The 23,495-nt window shown below is 40.7% G+C and overlaps 1 protein-coding gene across 1 annotated transcript; it reads left to right on the top strand.

Moving 5' to 3' along the window:
• Nucleotides 1-392: 392 nt before the first annotated feature.
• On the top strand, nt 393-23,495 carry commd2 (COMM domain containing 2). Its single transcript, XM_071543193.1, has 6 exons — nt 393-517; nt 12,697-12,774; nt 15,930-16,012; nt 16,333-16,407; nt 17,262-17,360; nt 20,825-23,495. The coding sequence occupies exons 1-6, from the start codon at nt 451-453 to the stop codon at nt 21,032-21,034; spliced, it is 612 nt and encodes a 203-aa protein (XP_071399294.1). The 5' UTR covers nt 393-450; the 3' UTR covers nt 21,035-23,495.

Genomic DNA, 23,495 nt, shown 5'->3' with positions numbered 1-23,495 from the left:
ACAATTTGTAGTTTTCCCAGCCACACTAGTCAAATGTAGATATAGTGCTTTATGTTTTGCTCTATTCGTATGAATGCATACGGTACATGTTGTAAGTGGCCCCACACTTACAATGACAATAGGTTTTTTAATATCTATAGCCTACATTTTCTTATTCCTCTCCCCCTGTAGATTCAATTTCACCCCCATTTCAATGAGGCACAATTTGTAGTTTTCCCAGCCACACTAATTAATTGTTAATAGTGCCTTTTTTCGTCTGTGTGAATTAATGTAGTTTATGGAAATAGTGCCTTTTTCCTTTGTGTCGATAAATATTGTGACATTTATTTTGAAGGCTACGAACAGAATTCTACCGGAAGTAAGTTTCCTTATTTCCTTATTGTTTCCTTATTGTGGCTAGGTAGAGGAGCCTGTGTTCGCCAACACAGGCTTTATCAACTGTCATCCAGGATGTTGTTGGTTTTGTCTGAAGAACACAAAGAACATCTGGCTTTTCTGCCGAAGGTTGATTCTGCAGGTAAACGACTTATTATCACATCACTGTTAGCATCAGTACGTCTTAGACTATTCACTATTACCAGCGTAGCGTTCGTTTCATTTCTTAGCTTCTAAGTAGTCAATGGAGACTGATGGCTACCTAACGTACCAAAGAGACTTGTAGAACATAAATGAAGACCGTTTAGTCGCTGTTCAGACGTTCCATCAAGCAGCACTTTACTTAAAAAAAACGTAACTTTTAGAATTGGTTCACACTGTCCCCCTCTGCTCTAGAGGTCTTCACGGGTCAACCCGGACCCTAGGATCCGAGACCCGACCCGGGACCTGTAAGGGTTCGGGTCCACGTTTTTTTTTTATGGTCAATCGGGTCCGGGTCCGGGTCGGGTCCCATTCTATTACCGCGGGTCCCGGGTCTGTCGGTCATTATGTGTAATACACGAGTGGATCCGAGAAGACCCGTGATCAGCGCCGATCACGTGACGAGACGAGAAACGCATGGAAGCGCTGTGTAACTTGCGTGATGATTAGGCTGACCTAGGATCAGATTACAAGAGCGAAAATAAGGTGAAAAAAACGTTGAGCAGCGCCAGCGAGTTGGAGCGGAGGACAGGCGCAAGATGGATACCTTCTTCACTGAGGTGAAAAATAAGCTAAAAGAAAAGGAATATTAGTCCAGGGGCCAATCCAGATTTTGGTACCACCTAAGGTGGCCAAACATTAGTGGTACCAGAATGTTAATAGGGTCAATATGAAAACATTAATATATGATAACCTAGGACTGGGCGATATGGACCAAAAATCATATCTCTGTATTTTTAGGCTGAATGGCGATACACGATTTATATCTCTGTATGTTCTACGACGTGGGCTAAATGTTCAGTTGTAAGTAGGGCTGGGCGATATGGACAAAATCAAATATCACAATATTTTTGACCAAATACCTCGATATCGATATTGCGGCAGTATTGTAGGGATGACTATTGGTGCTTTCACAAAATATTTACACAATGAGATTTTTGATAAATAATCATCAGTAATGTACATATAATGACTAAGTGGGTAAAGGCAAATAATAGAACACCTAGAACAGTCTGGTAAGTTCAGAAAATGACATCACTTTACTGTAATGCAGCCTTTAAAACCAGGAAAAGACAACACTTATGCCATATCACGATATTACGATATCCAAAATCTAAGACGATATCTAGTCTCATATCACGATAACGATATAATATTGATATATTGCCCAGCCCTATGATAACCTCTCCAGCCTTGTAGCGTAATGACTTTTGTAAAGGAAAATTCAAAATTAGTCCAGGGGCCAATACTGATATTTTCACAAATTGGTACCACCCAAGGTGGCCATACAATTTTGGTATTTTTGTCTTCCTACATGTCTCTAGTTTATATTTTGGTATGATAAACCTGCCTATCTTGTAGCTTAATGATAGTTATCACTCTATAAACACACCTACCCCCTATATAAAATGACAAAACTCTGATTTCTGTATATATCATTTATTATGACTTCTAGACAATATTTTTTTGAAACCAATGGTCTTACAAACAGTGAATATGTCTCCAATGTGTTTTATCTTTCACATACACTCAAGCATTGGTATAAAGTTACACAGTTATAAGAGCATAAGCAGATAAAACAATTATCAGAAAGGGCTACAAGCAATTTCTTCCCCATACAACACTTCTCAAGAAAGGCTATTCTTCTCATCAACTCTCCTCCTTTAACTGACTCTCTTCAATCTCTCTCTCCGCTGCAATGTTGCCTCACTTTCCCTATTCTATCATTATTACAATGGACACTGCTCTTCGGAACTCTCACATAGTATGCCTCCTCCTTTAAGGAGGGTGCGAAACACAAGGCTTGCTACACAATCACACCCCTTTTCTGTCCAATTCTCTAATGCAAGAGTTAACCGGTATTTCAAATCCTTTATATACACTACTGGTACACTCTGGAACAATCTTCCATTCTCCGTCTTTCATCCTAACTATGATCTCCAATCTTTCAAGTGCAACGTGTCTAGGCATCTCAATTGGAACTAAAATGGACTCTGGTTTGGCTTACTCATATTTTCACTTGGAGGGGGCAAAGTCTGCGGGCACTATTGCCTTTGGCCCCTTCTTTGATGCATAAAAAAATAAAAAATGTAATTGGGACAAACTTAGCCTACTCTGTGTCACAATCGTCCACATCACTATCATTCAGCTCTAAAAAAAAATTCTACTTCATTTGCTTGGTTGCTGCAGGTTTGCAGCTTACACATTTCAGACCATTTCCAAGGCATGGGCAGTCTGGTAATTTGCATGATCGTACACATGAGCAGGATAGCAGGTTCAACACAGCCTCTGGTGCAGGCGTACCTCGCATCCACTCAATGGCCAGATCCCCATCATGAATCTTCGATCCATGATCCATTGGATGTGGTACACTGGGATTGCACTCCAAGCACATCCGCCGAGTGATAACTATCATTAAGCTACAAGATAGGCAGGGATATCATACCAAAATATAAACTAGAGACATGTAGGAAGACAAAAATACCAAAATTGTTTGGCCACCTTGGGTGGTACCAATTTGTGAAAATATCAGTGTTGGCCCCTGGACTATATAAAGAGCTAGCGACACCTCTTGTGTTGTATAGGCTATTGTAGCCTATTGTAGGCTACTAACTGCTAGATTCCATTATGGAGTCTCACTGTCATCTGCTGGACAAACTGTAGAACGGTCTTTCTGTTATTTTGATCTCCTTTTATTAGGCTACCATATGTTGTAGCCTATCCGACATGATAAACGTTTTTAGCAGTAGAACGGCATTTTTAGTAGCAATTTTAATTACCGGGTTTGTCGGGTCCATAAAATAGACCCGACCCGATCCTCTCTCCTCTCGGACATGCACCGGGTCGGGTCTGTAATATCTTGGACAAAAACGGGTCGGTCCAGTACTGTGCAAAAGTCTTAGGCACATGTAAAAGAAAAAAAGTAAAGCGAAGATGCTTTCAAAAATAATTAAATGAAAAGTTTCTAAATATCAAAAAATGTACTATAAAGAGCAGTCTACTGACACACTAATGCAGAAAAAAATGAATAAACATCTAAGACACAATTTATATAAAAACTAAGACCTAAGACTAAGTGCCTAAGACTTTTACACAGTACTGTATACATTTTTAATAATTATCGGGTCCAATCGGATCTCGGAATGAATTTCCCGGGTCCATTAGGGTTCGGGTCCGTCATTTTGGACCCGGGAAGAAGACCTCTACTCTGCTCTTCACGGTGTTTTGGTGGACCATTGTGGGAAACAAGCGAAGCCATTCGAAAAGTTGTAATTTTATTAAATTAAGTGCAGCTTGGTTGGTCAATTGTATGCCATATTCACCAGTGGCTGCTAGAGATTTGTAAAACGTGTTAGGTCCTTCTGCCGATAAACAAGGCCACATTAAATTACTGGTTTATTGAATGGAGTCTGGGTGTACTTGCAGACAACATGGCAAACATGAGCAGCTTGTTTCCGTTCCTGGCTGAGTATTACGCCACAAAATCAGAATCTGACTATGGCCATAAACCTATAACTTTAAACGTCATTTTAATGGCTTATCATATTGTGTACTCAGTATGTCAGCTGCTGAATGATGACTGTGATCAGATAGTTACTACTCTTTTATCATAACGTCATAGCACAACCAAGCTGACACTTTTAAATTTTGTGGCCGCAGAAATGTTACAAGTTTTTCAACATGGTCAAACTTACTCCCATCCACGCTGCATTGCATTCCTCTTGCCGCTGAAAAGGTGGTCTTTCTCCTTTCTTGGCTTGATCAGCTTTTCCATGTCTTCATCTGTCCCTAAGACAGCAAGCATATGCGATTCTTAACGTTAGCTAGGGATGTTCCTAACGACTAATTTCCCTGTCGATTAAACGGAAATTTAAATGTAGACTAGTCGACTAGTCTAAAAGTAAGAAAACACTCAGAAAACAGTCAAAAATGAGCACAATTTAATCTATAAGGTTAAAACGTTGTCCGAAAAAATATTGCATGTATTTAAGAGCCATTTGAAACCGTTAATATTCTTCAATAACTGTGGCACTTTGCGCCGTTTATTATGAACGTTGTACATTACAAACGACATGACAACTCACTAAATAAAAGTTAACAAATAACATTTAAAATAATAATAAAAAATATTAAAAAATAATAACCTGTCATCAGAAAAACTACCAATAATAGGCCTACAAAAAAATAACAATTAGGCCTACTGATCGACGTGACATTAGATTATTAGGCTATTCAACAACGGCGTGCTGTTGGCAATCAGCTTCAAACAGCAGGTACACACACACACACACACACACACACACACACACACACACACACACACACACACACAACGTGGTAGGCCTACTTACTCAACTGACGAAACATTTTTGTTCAGCGAAATCAACGTGTCAACATGTTCGGGTGAAAGGCGAGACCTCAGTCTATTAACAATAAGTCCAGCAGCTGAAAAAACTCTCAGCTGGAACAGATGTTGCAGGCACACAGAGATAGTGACTTGAAGCCGGCATAGTTTTGGAAAGCGTCGCGTTTTCCCGCACCACCACACAAGTGGATCTTCGTTAGGTGAGATACAGGTTTACAACCTTATTTTCTTTTTCTAGATCAAAATACTGCCAAACCGCGCTGGAGATGTCATCTCTGTCCGGTCCCACTTTCCACCTTTACGTCCGGGCATAACCACCTGCTGGGGCTGCAGCCCCGGCTAGTGGCAGGTGGCTGCGTAACATCTTAGACGCAACAGTTAAGCGGCGTACATTATTAATAATTAGTTTAACCGACTAGTATTTCTGGTGCCGATTAGTGAGGGTAGAAACGTTTAAACGACTAGTCGACTAATCGCGCACATCCCTAACGTTAGCTAGTAGAAATTTGGTAATGCATAGTAAGACCTAAGAGCCCCAGTATGTGCCTTATCTGAACAGATACACTGGGACTGAGACAAAACGTACTGAGCTGGGGCTATCTCCACCCACGTAAATTATGATTTATAAAAGCCAGTCATTACAGCCTCACGATACAGATTAACACCAACGTTACGTTGACAGCCATTAGTTGGGCAGCTAGTAACAAACACAGCTAGCTAATGTTAGCGTTAGATGCTAATGTAGGCCTACCTCGGTGGATGAACAATTGCAGAAAGAAAATTGTTGTTGTTACCATACAAAATCATGTCAGTCGTTCACTAGAAATCACATTGTATTGTGGGAAAAAAAATAGTACCCTTAAATATTGGCAAGAATTGTCACTATTGTTACTACTATAATCAGACACTAAGGAAAAATGGCTGATGCACGCAATAGTGGACTAGTTAGTGTCTAGGGATCCAAATAGGTCACAGCCTCAGAGTTTTTTTTCTCATGGAGGCCGGCATTCAGCGCATGCGCATAATCCGCATTTAGTTATTTTGAAGTTTGCAATTTAGCACACGGATCTTACAATACAAAGTAAGCTATTCGTTAAAACATGTTTTAAAAGTCTGTTGCCTCGTTTAAAGGCATTCAATGTTTTAAATTGAATTTATTTATTATTAACAATTTAGTAAACGTGGATAATATACTAGGCTATGTAGAGCGGCGATCTCCATCCTGGAAGACCCTGCAAGCTACTTATGAAAGGGAATAGCTCTTATAGCCCATATCTCAAGAACTAAGCCCCATTGGTGACCCTGTTGAGGGAACTGGTGAATGCTAGTGTTAAACTCACCCCCCGACCCCTTCCCCACCCCATCCTAGCCAGCCCACAGGCTCTACCACCCCCAAATCCCCGCTCACCAATCTCCCCCCCCCCCCCGTTTCCACAACTGGTCCACAACACTAAGCACTAACATACCCTCACAACAATAGTTAGACATGAATTAATCAAGCAATGTGCAGCCCATCACCACACCAGCTCTGTATATTTAGTTTTGTTCTTATCTGTTAAGTCCCGTCTGTCTTGTTATATGTGTCCTGCTGTACCTCCCTCTATATCTTTTTATGCATATATAACGAATGATGTATTGCTGTACTGATGTTGTTTTGATTTGTACATTACTGTACTGTCTTTCTGTATTATTTGCAAAAGCAAAATAAAAAAATTAAATAAAAAAAAATGCTGGACACGCCAAGCACACACCAGCATTGCTGATATCAACACCGCAGAAGCAAACAACTGATGGCCTTGGGGTCCCTGCTGCAATATAGCTGGTACTCATGAAATTTCCCATATCAAGCTGGGACCCACTACACATATCACTAGATCACAACCACCACCAAGAGCTTTTACCTCAGTGCCTGTAACTTTCTCCACTCTGTTTACACTGTTTCAGTGTAAACAGGTATCATTTGGGGATTTTACATCTTTTGAATATCTTGCTTTTACTTTGAAATGTACTCTTCAAGATTTTTTTCTGATTGTGCATAGACCACCTAAATGGTGTAACAATTTCTTTGACGATTTTGTTGAACTACTGTCAAAAATCTCCACAGACTTTGATTGTCTAGCTATATCGGGTGACTTTAACATTGATAATCAAAATGATGATGAGGCTTTTGGACTGTCCCACAATACACTTGATTATCACTAGGGGTCTCAATATCGTTAAAATTTCTGCTATTTATGTTGCCATATATCAGAGGTTCCCAAACTGGGGGGCGTGCCCCCTAGGGGGGGAACAGAGGAACCCCCCCACATTGCGTTCACATTGCGGAGCGGTTTCCGCTCAAAATGCCATTATTTCCTATGGAAATAGGAGCAAATAGAGCGACCACAATGACAGATAAAAAGGTAGTAAAGAAGTATGACCCACATCAGTCATTGTTTGATATGCAGGATTTGTTTTTTCTTGCACACTAATTCAGTGTGAGAGAACCTGCTGTTAAAAGTGGGGGAATCTAAGTTGTTGCACTGTTCCTAAGTTCAATTTAAAAAATTTGAAGTTAATTAGGGAAATGTGAATGAATGTGAAAATATATTCAAGAATGTTTACAAGAAATATGTCAGAAAGCACTGACTGAAAGCAATCTATACTATCAAACCTTTTATTATTTTCAGTAAAACAAACTGAACAACTGAGAGTTTATATATTATAGTGCAATTCATTCACAAGTAAGACGGTAGGCTATGGCACATTTGGGGTGGGGTAGTGAGTGCGGTTGTAGAATGCGGTTGTCACTCTCCTTAATAACCCAACTGTGTGTGAACCTAACAGGATTAAGCACTCCAATGAGGAGTGACAACCGTATTTAGCTGCAGTGTGTACATAGCCCTCGATTTCTATAAAGAGGTGCTTCAAAACAACACAGAATTGAGAAATGCCAGACAATCCTTTTTTGCCAAGATCATTAGTGAAAATACAAACAATGCATGTATACCTTTTGCTACTGTTGATAGACTGATAAATCCCCCAGCAACATTTGCCCATGAGCTTCTTTCTGCTGCAAAATGTAATGAATGAATTCTATCAGTGATAGAATTGCAAGTATCAGACAAAACATCAGTGCTTCGATGTGTAACAGGAAGGTTATGCCTCCATTTCCTTCATGCAAAAATAATGTAAGTAATATGCCACATTTTACTGCTATTGACTACACAACACTTGAGGACACTATACAACAGCTTAAGTCATCCACCTGCAGCCTTGACCCTCTGCCCACAAGCTTTTATAAAAATATTTTTAGCTGTTTGGCGAATGAGCTATTGCAAACTATTAACAGCTCTCTTTTCTGGTGGTTTCCCAAATGCTTTGAAAACAGCTGTTGTTAAGTCTCTGTTAAAGAAGAGTTGCCTGGATGCCTCTGTGATCAGTAATTACAGACCTATTTCCAATCTCCATTTTATTAGTAAGATCCTGGAAAAATTGTCCTCAACCAACCTAACAAATATTTAATTTCAAATGGCCATTTTGACGATTTCCAATCCGGATTTAGACCCCATCATAGTATTGAGACAGCCCTTGTGGTGAAGTTGTGAGTGATCTTCGTATAAACACAGACTCAGGCAAGCTTTCTATCCTTGTACTTCTGGATCTTAGAGCTGCATTTGACACTGATATTGACATTGTTGATCACACAATATTATTAGATAGACTCGAAAATTGGGTTGTACTCTCTGGCCCGCTCTTAAATTGGTTCAAGACCTACCTGCAAGGAACTACTTTTTGTCTATCGGTGACTTTGTCTCTGAAAGGGTCAGTGTGATGTGGAGTTCCACAGGGCTCAATCCTCGGCCCTCTTTTATTAAACCTTTATACCATGGTCTAGGTGAATACTCGATTCTGATTGGCTGCAGGATGTCCATTAATTCCTGATAATGTACACCTGCTAAGTAGTTCCAGTGAAACTGTCTGTTCACCGTTCTAAATTAATGCGCTGGCTATGTAGTATCAGCCTGTATCTAAAATGAGTAACCATAGCATAGTGCTTCATCCTCTGAACACCACAGGATGGCGACTGTAACACACAAGCTGCAAGAAGTACACTGCCCCTCTGAACTTGCTGATACTTTGTATCGCACACGGTAAGCGATCATCTCACGTCCCATTCGCTAGTCAACTCGCTACGTCAGGCAGCGGCCGACAGTACACATGGCCTATCTCATTTGTTCGTGAAAATCTTGATATTGATTTGGGGACAATGACATGGCTGGATAGCTAGCTAGTCTTGTTGTTAAACATACTGTCAAATTATATTTACTGTTTGTCAACCGTACGCAATGTTATTGACTTTGAATCTTGCTAGCATAACGTTAGCTTTCTGGCTCATAGCTGAGCCAAAGGGTTCTATGAGCTGAGCGGACTAGAAATATCTCCTGTTGCCAAGTCGTATCTAAGGTTGGTCCTATTTACTGGAGTAGTGAACAAGGTTTCCATTGCATAAGAACCTTATGGGATGGTAATGATTGTTCCAGGTATTAGTCAAACCCTCAGGTGTTACCAGGGAAACTGAGTTATGGCTTGTGAAAAACTTTAGATTTTGATTACAAAACGCATGAAAATATAAACTAATGGTCTTCATTTTTTTTCTTTGGCAAGTGACCATGGTATAAGCGGGATAATGCCCTTCGAGGTGTCCATTATCAGAAATTAATGGACGACGGGGAGGCCAGAACTGTCCGACGGGCAGCAACGGTTCGTCCTCCGCGGAGTCGACACCTCGTCGGAGACGACACCTCGTTGGGCATTATCCCTTACTTACATGCTTCCACTAGGACATATCATATGGAAAAATAGCATTCATTACCACAATTATGCAGATGACACCCAGCTCTATACATCTCTTTCTCCAAGTGACTTTGGTCCTGTAGATTGTCTGATTCAGTGTATAGAAATTAATGACTGGATGTGCCAAACCTTTCTTCAGCTAAATAAGGACAAAACTGAAGTAATTCTCTTTGGTACTATGGAAAAGGGGCAGAAAATTAGGGCCCACCTTGACCATTTTCTCTCTTGAGTAAGGATCAAGCTAGGAATCTTGCCATTATTGTGGATGCCGATCTCAATTTTAACAAACATATCAATACCATTACTAGATCAGCTTTTTATCTTCCAATAAAGCCAAAATAAGGGGTCTTATGTCAAAACCTGACTTCATTACCAGTAGGTTAGACTACTGCACTGGTCTTTTCTCCGGTCTCCCCAAAAAAAACTCTGGGGCGGTTACAGCTCATTCAGAATGCTGCTGCCAGAGTTCTGACTAAGACTAAGGCCGCAGCCACACTGATCCGTTGTATCTGTCCGTCTCCGTTCATTTCAATTCATTTTCAATGAGAGCTGTCCGTTGTCCGGGCAGTGCTGATGACGCGTCTGTCTCCGTCAGATTTCCGTTCGTTTTGACGGACAGAAAGTTCAATCCCACTTTTTCTGGAAGGACGGATTCGTCACCGCAAATCAGAGGCGTTTTTTTTTTAAATAGCGTTGACGTTCCAAAACACCCCAACGGACAGAAATCTATCCGTTAGTAATTCTGTCCGTTTTCTGACGGATCAGTGTGGCCGCGGTAAGAAAACAGAACACATTACACCAGTTCTTAGATCACTGCATTGGCTTCCAGTGTGCCATAGAATTGATTTTAATATTCTGCTGCTTGTCTATAAAGCGCTAAATGGCTTAGCTCCAAAATACATTTCTGATTGTCTCTTAGTTGTTCCCAAGGTAAAAAAATCTGGTGAAGCTGGTTTTAGTAATTATGCCCCCAATTACTGGAATAAAATTCCAGAAGCACTGAAATGTGCTCCCACTGTCAGCACTTTTAAAAGTCGGCTCAAAACTTCTCTGTGGCCTTCTGTGGCCTTATTTATTTCTTTTAATCATGTTTTACCTATTTTATCTTTCTTTCTTTCTTTTTAATGTAATTTTAAAGGACCCATATTCTACACTTTCCAGTGTTTTATTTTATGTCTTGAGGTCCATTAAAAGCTGTTTGTGTGGTGTCATGTACCAAACACACTCTCAATAAATTTTTACACGTTAATTTTCCAGCATCTCTCTGAGCCTTACCAAGAACAGGCTGCTTTTGTTGCTCTGTCTTTAAGGCTCATTAATATTAAAGAACCTCTGTTCTGATTGGCTAACCCTTTCAAGAGTGAAATGTGAGACACCACAGCACCGGCACCACAGCGCCACCCCAGATAGGGAAAACTCTGCGGTGCATAAACAATGGCAACCGCTCAACTGCTTTGAAAAAAACACTTTTTTAGCCTATTATTTCTTACAAAAATGATCATGAGCATACCTTTGTGACACCACAAAGTTACGGAAGTCCAAACGGCTTGTTTACAGGCTTGTTTTTCTAATATGGTTTGTGTGGATTTAGTTGGTGACCACCCGTTTTGATACTTTCACAATGTTTAGATGGCACATCCAACTCCTTTTTTATAATCAAAGAGGCAAGGGAAATCCCGTTTTCCACAAGTTGGTTTCGGAGGGTTTTTATGTAATTGTAACTGTTTTATGTGAAGCACATTGAATTTGCCTTGTGTATGAAATGTGCTGTATAAATAAAGTTTGCCTTGCCTTGCCTTCATCGATTCCACCATTACAAAAAGATTTTTCAGGAATGGGAGGGGGTGAGGGCCGCTCAACAGTGAGGGAGGTTCCAGGCTACTTTAAAAAAAACAACTGTAAAGCTCATGAATGGCCCAGGATGAGCTGGACCAGAATTTGACAACATGCTTTAGAAAAGAGGTGAAAATAGCAACATAGCTGGCTCACGTGTGTGGTTGTTGGTTTACATCATTATGTCTCAATGGAATCTCCATATAGCACATGTTAGTTTCAGGATTGGTTATAAGGTCCGATATCACGTATTGCAGGTTTTAATGCCTGTGTTTTCAGAATTCTAAAAAACAAGGACTGTAAATCAACTTTTTGCAAATTTCTCAACATATCCCCAACTCAACGCCAGTACAACAGGCTACAAGGTGTTGATAGACAGGTGTCAAAGTCTCTCCCTCTCTTTCTCCTCCTCCTTTTTTCCACTGAAGCACATTTGGCGATGTGCCTGTAATATTTTACATAATCAAGTAATAGTTATGCCTCTGTTTCTTTCTTTATATATTGTTGTATTTTAAAAATAAATCCATAAACAAGCAAATCCACATTCCTATATAGGCTACATTAGGTTATGTGCTGTGAATGCAGATGACAGCTGTAATACTGATGCAGTCTGTTGGCGTCTTTGCTTGGCTGGCGAAGCCTATAGTCTTGACAATAGCTGAGAATCATCCCACCTCTCCATGGTCTCCCAAACATTCCCATGATATTTTTCTGTCTTATTTTAACTTTTTTATTTAAGTTACAAGAGCTAACTAGGCCATAAAAACTGAAATGGCTAATCCTTAAGTAAAAGAAAGAATCACTTTTATGAATAATCACTTTTATGAATAGTTTGCTATGCAGCTCTATATGAGAGCACTGTTGTAGCTGCATTCTGGAGAAGGTTTTAAGTATTCAGTGACTTGTGTTAATCATATATAGCCTACATATTTCAATATTTGATAGGAAAACTAGGCATAATCACCAATATCAATGATGTATTTCACTTTCTGCTTCTGTATTTTGAGGCTTTGTACTTGATTCACGCTTTTGAATGTGTGGCTAAAACGCAACTAAGCGTGTTCTGTCCTTTCTTGTTTCCTCAGTGGTGGCTGAGTTTGGTCGCATTGCGGTGGAGTTCCTGAGGAGAGGAACCAGCCCCAAGATCTATGAGGGAGCTGCCAGTAAGAATCCACACCAACCATTCAATACACACTGCCTACCAAACAGTATGCCAGATAAACACACTGGGCCTCATGCAAGAACCACTCGTGCGCACAGATTCGTTCTTGAATCACTCGTACGAGCGATTTAAGAGAACTTGCCGCATTTCTACACAGAATTCTACACAGTCATACTTTACTTACTTCATTTAACTTTTATTTATTACATTGTATCGTGATTGTATCAATTGTATTTATGTCTATCAAACAGCATGTCACATATACAGACTACCTACCAAATACCACATAGCATGCCAGTACCTACCATGTAGTATGCCAGTTATGCACACTCTCTGCCATATAATATTCAATTTGTAATAATACATACGTACCACCTACTAATTAGTATGCAAGAAGATCAGCCATATACACATACAGCCAACTGGATAGTACACAGTAGGAAAACACTTAGACCTTGTACCTTGTAAATAGTGCACTGTAGGAACACAGTGGATAGCACAATAAAAATAATACAATCTAAACACCCATTCAAATTTCATAGTCTATTTCCCTGAGGCCTAAATTGAAAACCTGTTAAAACTTGATTTACTTTCATTCGGACACAGTCACCAGCAGCTACTCATTTCTGACAATATATCAAATGGAAAAGCTAAAACACCTTGGTTGTGTAAGTGAGCATACCCTTCCATTCCTGCAGTACTTTGTAGAAGCACCTTTTGCTTTGAGAACTGCCGTTAAGTCTGTTTAGATAAGTGTCTACTAATTTAGCAAGTTCACTAAAATTGCATGGGGACCTGCCATACACACTCCTTTTTTGGACAGTCCACAGATTTTCTATAGGATTGAGGTCTGGACTCTGACTGGGCCATTCCAGGATACTAATCCTCCTTTTTTCAGCCATTCCATGGCTGATTTGGCTATGCGCTTCAGATCGTTGTCATGTTATAAGATTAAATGCTGTTTTGCTGAGAGGAGCAGATTTCTTTTGCCAAAATATCTTAGGATGTGAAACTATTCATTTTCCCCTCTATCCTGATCAGAGCTCCTGTCCAGCCCCATAGCAGCAATGGTTCTACTCTGAGATCCTCCCACCCTGTCATGAAGTGTGAGACCTGCAACCCTTCTGAGAAACCTCATTTCTGCCGCTTGTATTTGCGACCTCATTCTTTCGGTCACTACCCAAAGCTTGTGACCATAGGTGATGGTTGAGATGAAGACTTTGCCTTATAACTCAGCTCTTTCTTCAACACTATGGTCCAATACAGTGCCTGCATTAGTGCAGCCAATGCAACCATCTGCCAGTCAATCTCACAGTCCCTTTTTATCCTCACTCATGAATAAGACTCCAAGATACTGGAACACCTTCACTTGGGGCAGTGCTTGTAGAATGCTCTTTCCACCTTCCGATGATATCCCCAGTCGAGATTAGCATTACCCCATCCCTGTTGAGGGGAGCCTGGGCAGTGTCCCACCTTCCCTTCCTGAGTTGTCAAATGGTGTGCCAGAACCTCTTTGAGGCCACCTGGAAGTCCTTTTCCCTGGCCTCTCAGAACTCCTCCCATGCCCGTTTTTTTGCTTCTGCAACCACTGCAGCTACGTCCTTCTCGGCCTGCTGGTACCTCTCCACTGAATCAGGTATCCCCCACACCAACCAGACATGGAAAGCTTCCTTTTTCAGCTTGGCAGCTTCCCTCACCACTGATGTCCACCAGCAGGTTCTTGGGTTGCCACCAGGACAGACACCCTCAGGCCACAACTCCTAGCAGCTGCTTCCACAATGGAGGTTTTGAACAGGGTCCATTGGGACTCCACATCCCCAACCTCTCCCGGGACACAGGAAAAGCTCTTTTGGTGGTGGGAGTTGAAATACAACCAGGCAGGATCCTCAGCTAAACGTTCCCGGTGGCGACTCTTCTCATCCCTGGCACCACAATGGTGGAACGAGCTCCCCCCTTCCGTCAGAATGGCCGAATTATTGCCCATCTTTTGGCGAAGACACATCTCTTCAGGTTACACCTGGACCCCTCTTGAACTAACCTATCTTCTTCTCCTTCTTAAAAAATAACAAACAAAAAAACAAACAAATTCAACGAATGCTACTTATTCCTATTAAAAGGCTTAGCTGATGAAGACTGTGATGTACAGTTGGTTTCACTACTTTTGGCAAAATGCACTTATAAGTCGCTTTGGACAAAAGCGTCTGCTAAATGACATAATGTAATGTTCCCAACGCATCCACACTACCTCTTTGGGCTTCATAAGTCAGTTTAGCAGCTGACCCCGCCATCTGATCCAACTCACCACCAGGTAGTGATCGGTTGACAGTTCTGTACCTCTCTTCACCCAAGTGCCTCAGGTACAATGAAATTACTCCAAACTCTATCATCGACCTCTGGCCAAGGACACTTTGGTATCATGTACACTTATGAGCCATCCTATGTTATGGCCAGTCCATGACTTGCACAGAAGTCCAACAACAAAGCACCACTTGGGTTCAGAGCAGGCATGCCGTTCCTCCCAATCACACCCCTCCAGGCGTCCCCATTGTTGCCCACATGGGTGTTGAAGTCCCCTAGTAGAACTATGAGTCTGTAGATGGGGCCTTTTCCAATACCCCACCCACACCCTCCAAGAAGGTCGGGTACTCTGAGCTATTGTTAGGCACGTATGTGCCTAACAATCAAAGTCCTCCCCACTGCAACTCAAACCCCTCATTCACCGTGGTAAGCTCCAACTGTGTGTCTCACCAACCTGGCCCAACCCCAGACACCCCTCCTCTCCCCTGCTCTTCACGCCCACTGTCTTGCATTTTTAGCCCCGCCACAGCAGGGGCTCTATGGATGGCATTGTCGGTCGGTCGGTGGCTCGCTCTGTTCACCAATTTATGGGTCACGTGGCCCACAGGGAGTTAGACTGCAGACTCTCAAGTGGGAGACCCGAGTTTGAGTCCTGGCAGAGATGCCTCCACAAAATTCAACATCGCGGGGCTGTTAGACTCTTAGTCTTGTTTTAAATTACGCAGTAGGCGGACAGAAGCTCACACTGGGTGCAAAATTACTCTTTAAAAAATACACATAGCCTACTACCTAGTAAATATTATGTGGTGGGAATACACAACTACCAGCAAATTTAAGTGAATGCAACGCTGTATGCAGGGAAGCTGAGTTTTCCTGTGGAGACGGTGCAGCATGGAGTCGAGGGCCTGATGTTCCTAATGACAGAGAGCTCCAAACTCATGGTAATCAAACGCACTCTAACCCTGGGTCTCTCTCCTTCTCTCTCTCTCTCTCTCTACTCAATGCTTTGTGCCAGTGCTTTGCATACAGAGATATGCTGGATGTTTCACGATGCTAAATATCATATTGTTCAAATCTAATTTCTCTTGTTTCATTGTTTGTGAAAGACATAGGTAACAGATAAAATAATATTGATACTGATTAGATTGGAGGGATAGGCAAAGTGATGATTACGAAGTCACTATTAAAATATTGCAGATGTCAGCTGTTCCCAGTGTCACGGTGTATGTGTCTGTGTGTGCGCGTGCGTGTGTGTCTGTAGGTCTCAGAAGTAGATTTCCAGGACTCTGTGTTGGTTTTGGGTTTCAGTGAAGAGCTCAACGAGGTCCTCTTACAGGTGACTTTTAAGCTGTTTTTTGTGAGGGGAATGTTTGAGCACATTACAAATATTTTTTACATGTAGTCAGATGTTAAATACATTAACATTAATGATGTAACACTGTCAGTCACTTCATTTGGGAGGTGACCATTAGTTGGTAGCTGTGGTGAGAAAGAGAACAGAGCTGTATGAGAACTGAATGACGCAAACTTCTCCAAACTAAACTACTGATATTGTAGCTGAAATGCAAAATAATTACACTTGTTAATCTGATACTGTTTTTTGTAGTCACCATGATTCATTTCTCTTAATGGAATATGAATGCAAAAAAATAAGATCTAGACTGATAAAAGCTCTGTTATTGGATGTTTCATTAGTTTTGCAGCAAAATGCCAGTAAATAAAATAAATAAACCTCTATTGGTGACCAAGGAACTGCAGCATCGACAGGTCTCTGGCACAGTTGGGAGTATTGAAACTCTAGTGGTAGTGGGGGTGAGGGGGTTTGTTCCAAAACCAAGAGCATGGGATGGAAAGTGAGTTTTTAGAGACAGAAATTGTCGCAGCTGACCAAATGATCGTTGAGTCATTCGTATTGATCAACAACCCTATCGACCTCCCACAGAAATATTATGTTCATTTTGTGATATAGGACAATAGAAATCTTACTGTATCTTTACAATCATTTTCTAACAAAATGTGACAGTAATTAAAACAACTGCTGTTTGTAGTATAAACATTATCATGCATGGGAAATAAACGCTTGACTGAACAGGTGACTAAACAAAAACATTATTTTACCAATTTGTAGCTCATTTCACCTTACTGAGCCAATGTCCATTCCAACTGAGTCTGTCAGGGTTGTTGTTGCAGCTCTACCTGCAGCACCGCAGCCAGATCCGTAGCATCCTGAGCCTGCTGCCCCCCCACCCACCTGCCTACCACAACTTGGAATGGAGACTGGACGTGCAGGTGTGTGTACTGGAATTTAAATTCTAGAACCTTAAGAACTATGGTGCCACTGCTATGGGATAAAATGGACTTTTACAATATTCTAGACATGCTTCTAAGTTTTCTGATATGTTTTTTGTGTTTAATCATCCACTGTTAATTTTGTAGTTTTAAATTTACCCATCCATAAGGCATTGTCTCATCTGCAGGGCATGAAATTAAGCTTGCCTGCTCGTCCCAGGCGAGTGATTTTAGAGGCATGTGGAAAAGGGAGCACTAGCCCAGTTGGCGAGTGAGATTGGAGGTGATGGCATCATACACAGGCAGGCAGCTATTTAACTCACTGACAGAAATAGCTAACTAACGTAACCAACACCACCAGTAGCACTACAAATGAACCTCATCCAAAAATCAAATGTACTATCACCGCCACCACCTCTGGAAAAGAAACTGTCCTCCAAAAATGACAAAGAAAAAAAGACTAAGGATGTTTGTGGAGAGCCTGAAGATCGGTATAGGGACTTGAACTCTATATTACACAGTAGGCGGACAGAAGCTCACACTGGGTGAACTCTACTCTCTCTCCCCGAGAGTACGGGAAACCTATGAGTACCGGCTCACCGGCTGGACAAGTGCCCTGGCATTACGCCGTGGTTTCTCTCTGTTAAATAATTTGTATTTGCCCTATACATAATGACACATCATTTTCAGCCCAATTTTTGTACAGCTACACTGTCACACATTATTATATATCTATACAGTATATAACACATTATATATGCTCATCATATAATAATGATATACATATCATTATTACATATTATAATTTATTATACATTGACATAATTTCATTGTTTAAATCCTATATCATACATGTTCTGATCAATATTAAACATCTTAACTGTTAATGGTTTTTATTTTTATTTTATTTTTTACATTTAAACACATAAATAATAAATCTTAATTGCTTTAAGTCATAAATACAAAGACCAATTATTGTTACAAGAATATTTTATTGAATTAATAATAGTTAATAAATTAATAACAGCACAAAAACTGTGGAGAAAATAGGAGCTCAGGGTGTCCGCGGGGTCTTAAAAAGTATTAAAAGGTGATAAATCAATAGTGAAAATTAAGGCCCTTAAAAAGTATTAAAAAGTCTTAATCGCCATTTTATGAGGTATTAAATTTTGTAGCAATTTTTTCAATGTGAATAGCCTATTTGTCCAAAGAGTTTGTGTGCTAAAAGTTTGAGTGAATTTATTTATTTTGCTCCTCACAACTACTACAACAAACTACAACCGAAAACAGTAATGCATAACCCGGAAGTTAAGAGACGCCCTCTTGTGCACCGGGCAGCCTATCTGAATTCTGCTGTATTGATACAGTGGTCGATAGAAGTTATCGCAAACTAAGACTGTTTAGTTTTGCAATCTCAAACTCAATGTATAGTAAATGTAAGTTAAAGGTGTGTTGCTGATGTAACCGGTTATAGCTCTTACAAGGTATTGAATTTAACTTCAGGATTCCTGCATATACCCTGGAGCTCAAAGTGGCTACTATAGCAATAAAGGAAAAAAAGAGACCTTTGCATATGAAGTAAAATTTTATTGAAGTCCACCAGTAAGTGGTACATAAGGTACAGAGCTAAATGATATAGTTTCAGGGTCACAAAGCATGCAGCACCTTTCAACCTAAATAGGTTTTCTTTGTTTTGGTTAAAACATGCTGCATGCTTTGTGTACCTGAAACTATGACTTCACTCTGTATTTACTTGTACCACTTACTGGTGGACTTCAATAAAATGTAACTTCATATGCAAAGGTCTCTTTTTTTCTTTATTAAATTAATAACAACAGCAGTTTGTTAAATAAACATAATAGAAAGAGTGTGGTATCATCCCTCTGTCCTCTTTCCTTGTCTCTCTCTGCCTCCCTGGCTTCCTTCCTCTTCGGGTACTCCTCTAGCATGTCAGTATTCCTCTTGGCCTTTGTTGGTCTTGGAACCACACCAGCACACTCTCCCTCACTCTCAGCTTCATCACACAGCTCCCCTTCTGACACTGCCTCAATCCCCTGCTCTTCCTCACCCTGCCGTCCAGATTGTTGTTGGTGCTATTCAAATGCACCTACTTAGTTAGCAAGTACGATGTGCGTTGTTAATTGTAAGCAAAATGTCAGTGGAGAATTGTCTATATAGATGATTAAACTGAGTGATTTAAACAGCTGTAAATAAAGGCTGGATTCTATGCCATAAACTAATCGCTGACAATTACCCTGAAGTAGTAGTAGTACAGGGGCAACACTTCATTTATATTGCATTGTAACAGCACTTTCACGTACAATCGGCCGGGCATCCCTTACTTGATTGCTCTTGAGTACAAGCCCTGATGAATGTTCTCTCCACAATAGGCTGAAAGATGTCAGCATGGTTTTAACCAAACGAAAAATGGCTACAATACAAATAAGTATTAGTATTAGTAAAATTAAGAATTGAGGTGATTCTTTTTGGCTGGACTGCAACAGCGGGGCCAGCCCTATAAACGCGAATGTCTGTCACTCACTGACTGACTGACTGACTGACTGACTGAGTGATGAAGTTACACCATTGGTCGGCCGTGGCACGTGGCACACCCATACACGGTCCAGCCATATACTAGGTTTTGACCTAGTCTTGTTGAGGTGAGTCTTTTTACTGCTGGACTCCCAATCTAGCAATCTCTTCTTTCAGACAATTGATAGATAAGAGGTAAGTTAAGAAGACTAATACAAAATATACCTCCTGAATGAAGTGGACTGGTCTAAGAAAGACATCACATCCATATATTTCCACTTCTTCTGCTTGCCACCTGCCTGGCCACTCTTTACCTCCCCCTCCCCCCTCTTCTTTCTCACATATGTGTCCCCCAAATTCTTCCACAACTTCTTCTCCTCTTCAACTATAAGATAGCTGTGCTATAGCTGTTAAACCCACAACACCACCTGATAAGCAAGCACCGCCTGATATAGCAACATAGTTGCTGTTGAAAAGGGTAACAAAAAGGGTTACATGTGGAGTAACACATTTATTGTCTGATTGACTGGCGTTACAGATGTATTTGGATGATAAACGTCCACAAGGGAACAAACTAATTGTGCAGAATTGCTGCAGGACTTACTTATGAGAGTTCAAATTGTTCATATGCATAGATTCCCAAACTAAAGAGTTCAGAATTTCACATTGAATTTTGTGACGCTGTAACAGAGAACGTATGTTTTTCTCATGTTTCCTGACTCGCTAACTAAATATATTAGTTTTTATATTGATATTCATATTGATATCCAGTGATCTTAAGTTTGGGATTTTGTCAACTTAGATAGTAAAAGCAGACCAAGCTTCTTAATATTATGACATTAACTTGTTTTCTGTCTTTTTCATATTTGTCCTCTTTGTTTCTGTCTCTATTACTTCTCTTTATTTCTTTTTCCCTCATTCCTTCCTGCCAGGTGGCGACTCGTTCCATCCGTCAGCAGGTAGTTCCCATGGTGACGATGAGGTTGCTCTTGGCAACAGGTGGTGGTATCCATGGTAACCATAGTGCCAGGGTTGTCCAGACAGACCCCTCCACCCTCCTGCACCTCATCACTACGTTGGAGGCCGCCCTCGCCGCCATGAAAACCAACCATGCCCGTCGCATCCTGCGCAACATCAAATAGCCTCCCCTCGTCTCTTCCTGCACAACATGAAATAGCCTCTCCACCTCTCTTCCTGCACAACATCAAATAGCCTCTCCACCTGCATAACGTGAAATAGCCTCTCCACCTGCACAATATCAAATAGCCTCCCCACCTCTTCCTGTGCAACACCAAATAGCCTCTCCACCTCTTTTCCTGCACAACATCAAATACTGTCCCCACATCCTCTAGTGCAATGTTGAATATTTTCTTTTGGCTTAATCCCTGGGTAACGTCAAACAGGGTTTTCTTCATCAGAGCATTGACAAATCAGCTTCTCCTAAAGGTAATTTCCCCTGGTTCATGGTATGTACCTCATATGGTATTGACTATGTTAATGTGTGCATCGTTTGTAAAGCACAGGCTCCCTGGAAGATTTAGCACTGTGAAGAAAAGAGCGAACAGGAAATATCAATATTGTGATAGTTTGTCTAACCAATGATGTAAAGAGACAGGAGGGCTCCGACTCCATGGCATTATAGCACATCTGTGTTAAAATTTAACTGAACAGAGGTTTACTTGCATGGTAATAATGATGCTGTCCTTTTTAAGCAAAGCTGGAGATAGACAACTTCTCCATAGCTGTTTTCAGTGAAAACTATTTGACATTCATTGATGCTATGTTTGTATGCTACACTTAACACATACTGACTGACTTTATGTCATGTTTCAGTGGAACTTAAGTAACAAAGCAAGCAGGCCAGGTGGAGGCACCAGAAGGCACGCCAGTGCTACTACTACTGCTCTTGTATCCACTGACAAGTGAAAAAGGCCAACGTCAGTGCATTTAAGTTACTGTAGGGCCACAGTCTTATTTCATAGCCTGACCTAATTTTTATCTATGGCAGTGGACACAGCCAGAGGACCAGCTGAAAGTTCTGCACTGAAACAGGAACTGAATTTTATTGCCTTTAATACTTAATTAATTTACTATTTCATTGCTTTAATGTCAACTCTGTCTTAATATCACAGACAGTTCCTCTCTGGTGTAAACCAGGAGTTGTTCAGCTTTACCCCCTGGTATCCAGGTAAAACATACTAGTGCTCTAGTTATGTGGGGACCCAAACTGAGTAAATTTAGTCTCTTGCCCTAGGACTCAAGCTCATTAAGACATACTTGCCACCGATTCTTGTTACGTGGGAACCTAGACTGAGTGAATTAATTCAGTTTGGGTCCCAAAATACAAAAGAATTTGAAGAGCAAGTGCAGTAAATGTGCCATTATTATGAAGAAATAACATCATGAACTTGAAGGCATAGAATAGGTATTCCCATTCAAATCAACATTGTGGGTTGATTGTTGGTCTGGTACGCTGAAGATGGGTGATACAGGCAGTGTTGGGGTTGTTACTGGAAAAAAGTAACATATTACACATTGCTTGTTACTTTTCTTAAAAGTAATGGATTACTTATTATTCCCAAGAAAAGGAATTTGTTACAGTACTTTTGAGTTGCACCCTAAGGGGGTGATCACACCGAGAACCACCAAAACCATTGTTTTCCTATGGTAAGTGCGTCGCGTTTTTCTGGCGTTTTTTAGGTGCGCATAAAAATTCAAATAATCTCAACTTTTCAGCGCAAGGCGCAGAGTCAGGCAGCCAATCAAATCAAGCAGAAGGCGGGCTTTTCTTCCTGATTTGATGCGGTTTGATGTGGTGGGAACAGTGGGACAGAGGAAAACACAGATGAAAAGATGATATTAGCGGTCTTTAACCCGGTTGCACACGCAGCCCTGCTCTACAGGCGCACCAAGCTGTTTTGCCCGACGCGGTCTGCCTAGGCGTTTTTGAAGTGGATGCGCCTGTAGCAACGCTTCTCGTGTGATCACCCCTTAAAACAATTGTGCCACTTGCATTAATTGGGCCAATAAATATTGTAGACCTAAGCCCACATTACTAATAATAAATTAATTAATAAATTAATAATGACACACAAAATCGTTCTTTTAAAGTTTTTAATAAAGATAACCTACAGCATTAAATTCCGACTTTGAGTTGTATTTACCACTTTTTTGGCTTGTTCATGTGCATTCTACTGGTAATTCCAATATTTCCGACATGACTTGAAGGTAGGATAAGTAATGACCTAACTGTTAGATCAGTAACTGTAATGTGATAACTGAAATTGGAACAGTAATGTGATTACAGTAACGCATCACTTTGTAACACGTTACCCCCAACACTGGTTAAATGGTGTTTGACCATGATGTCATGGAAATGAGTATTGGTTTGGTGCATAAAACTTGGGAAGCTGATTTATTGCCATGGTGTACTGAAGCATCTTAGGTGTTACCAGAAGAGATTGAACTGTCCTTTCTATCCATTCTAGTTCTGTGAATGGCAGTGATGCTCCATCCTAATGCATACTAACTGGGAAGGGGAGGAATGGGAGGGAGGGATGGAATCAGTATGATTTTGTATTCTACTTTTGTAGAATATTTCCA

Source organism: Centroberyx affinis, unplaced genomic scaffold (genome assembly GCF_046629955.1).
Source record: "Centroberyx affinis isolate AG114_WGS23_722 - 3 ecotype Tasmania unplaced genomic scaffold, CSIRO-AGI_Caff_v1 ptg004263l_1, whole genome shotgun sequence".
Classification (NCBI taxonomy): domain Eukaryota; kingdom Metazoa; phylum Chordata; class Actinopteri; order Beryciformes; family Berycidae; genus Centroberyx; species Centroberyx affinis.
Note: the sequence above shows the minus strand (reverse complement) of the source record. Positions and strands in the feature narration are given on the sequence as shown.

Coding starts and splice junctions, on each gene's coding strand:
- commd2 (XM_071543193.1), top strand. CDS start 451: ATGTTGTTGGTTTTGTCTGAAGAACACAAAGAACATCTGGCTTTTCTG. Junction 518..12,696: donor GCCGAAGGTTGATTCTGCAG/GTAAACGACTTA, acceptor TTGTTTCCTCAG/TGGTGGCTGAGTTTGGTCGC. Junction 16,013..16,332: donor CAGAGAGCTCCAAACTCATG/GTAATCAAACGC, acceptor GTGTGTCTGTAG/GTCTCAGAAGTAGATTTCCA.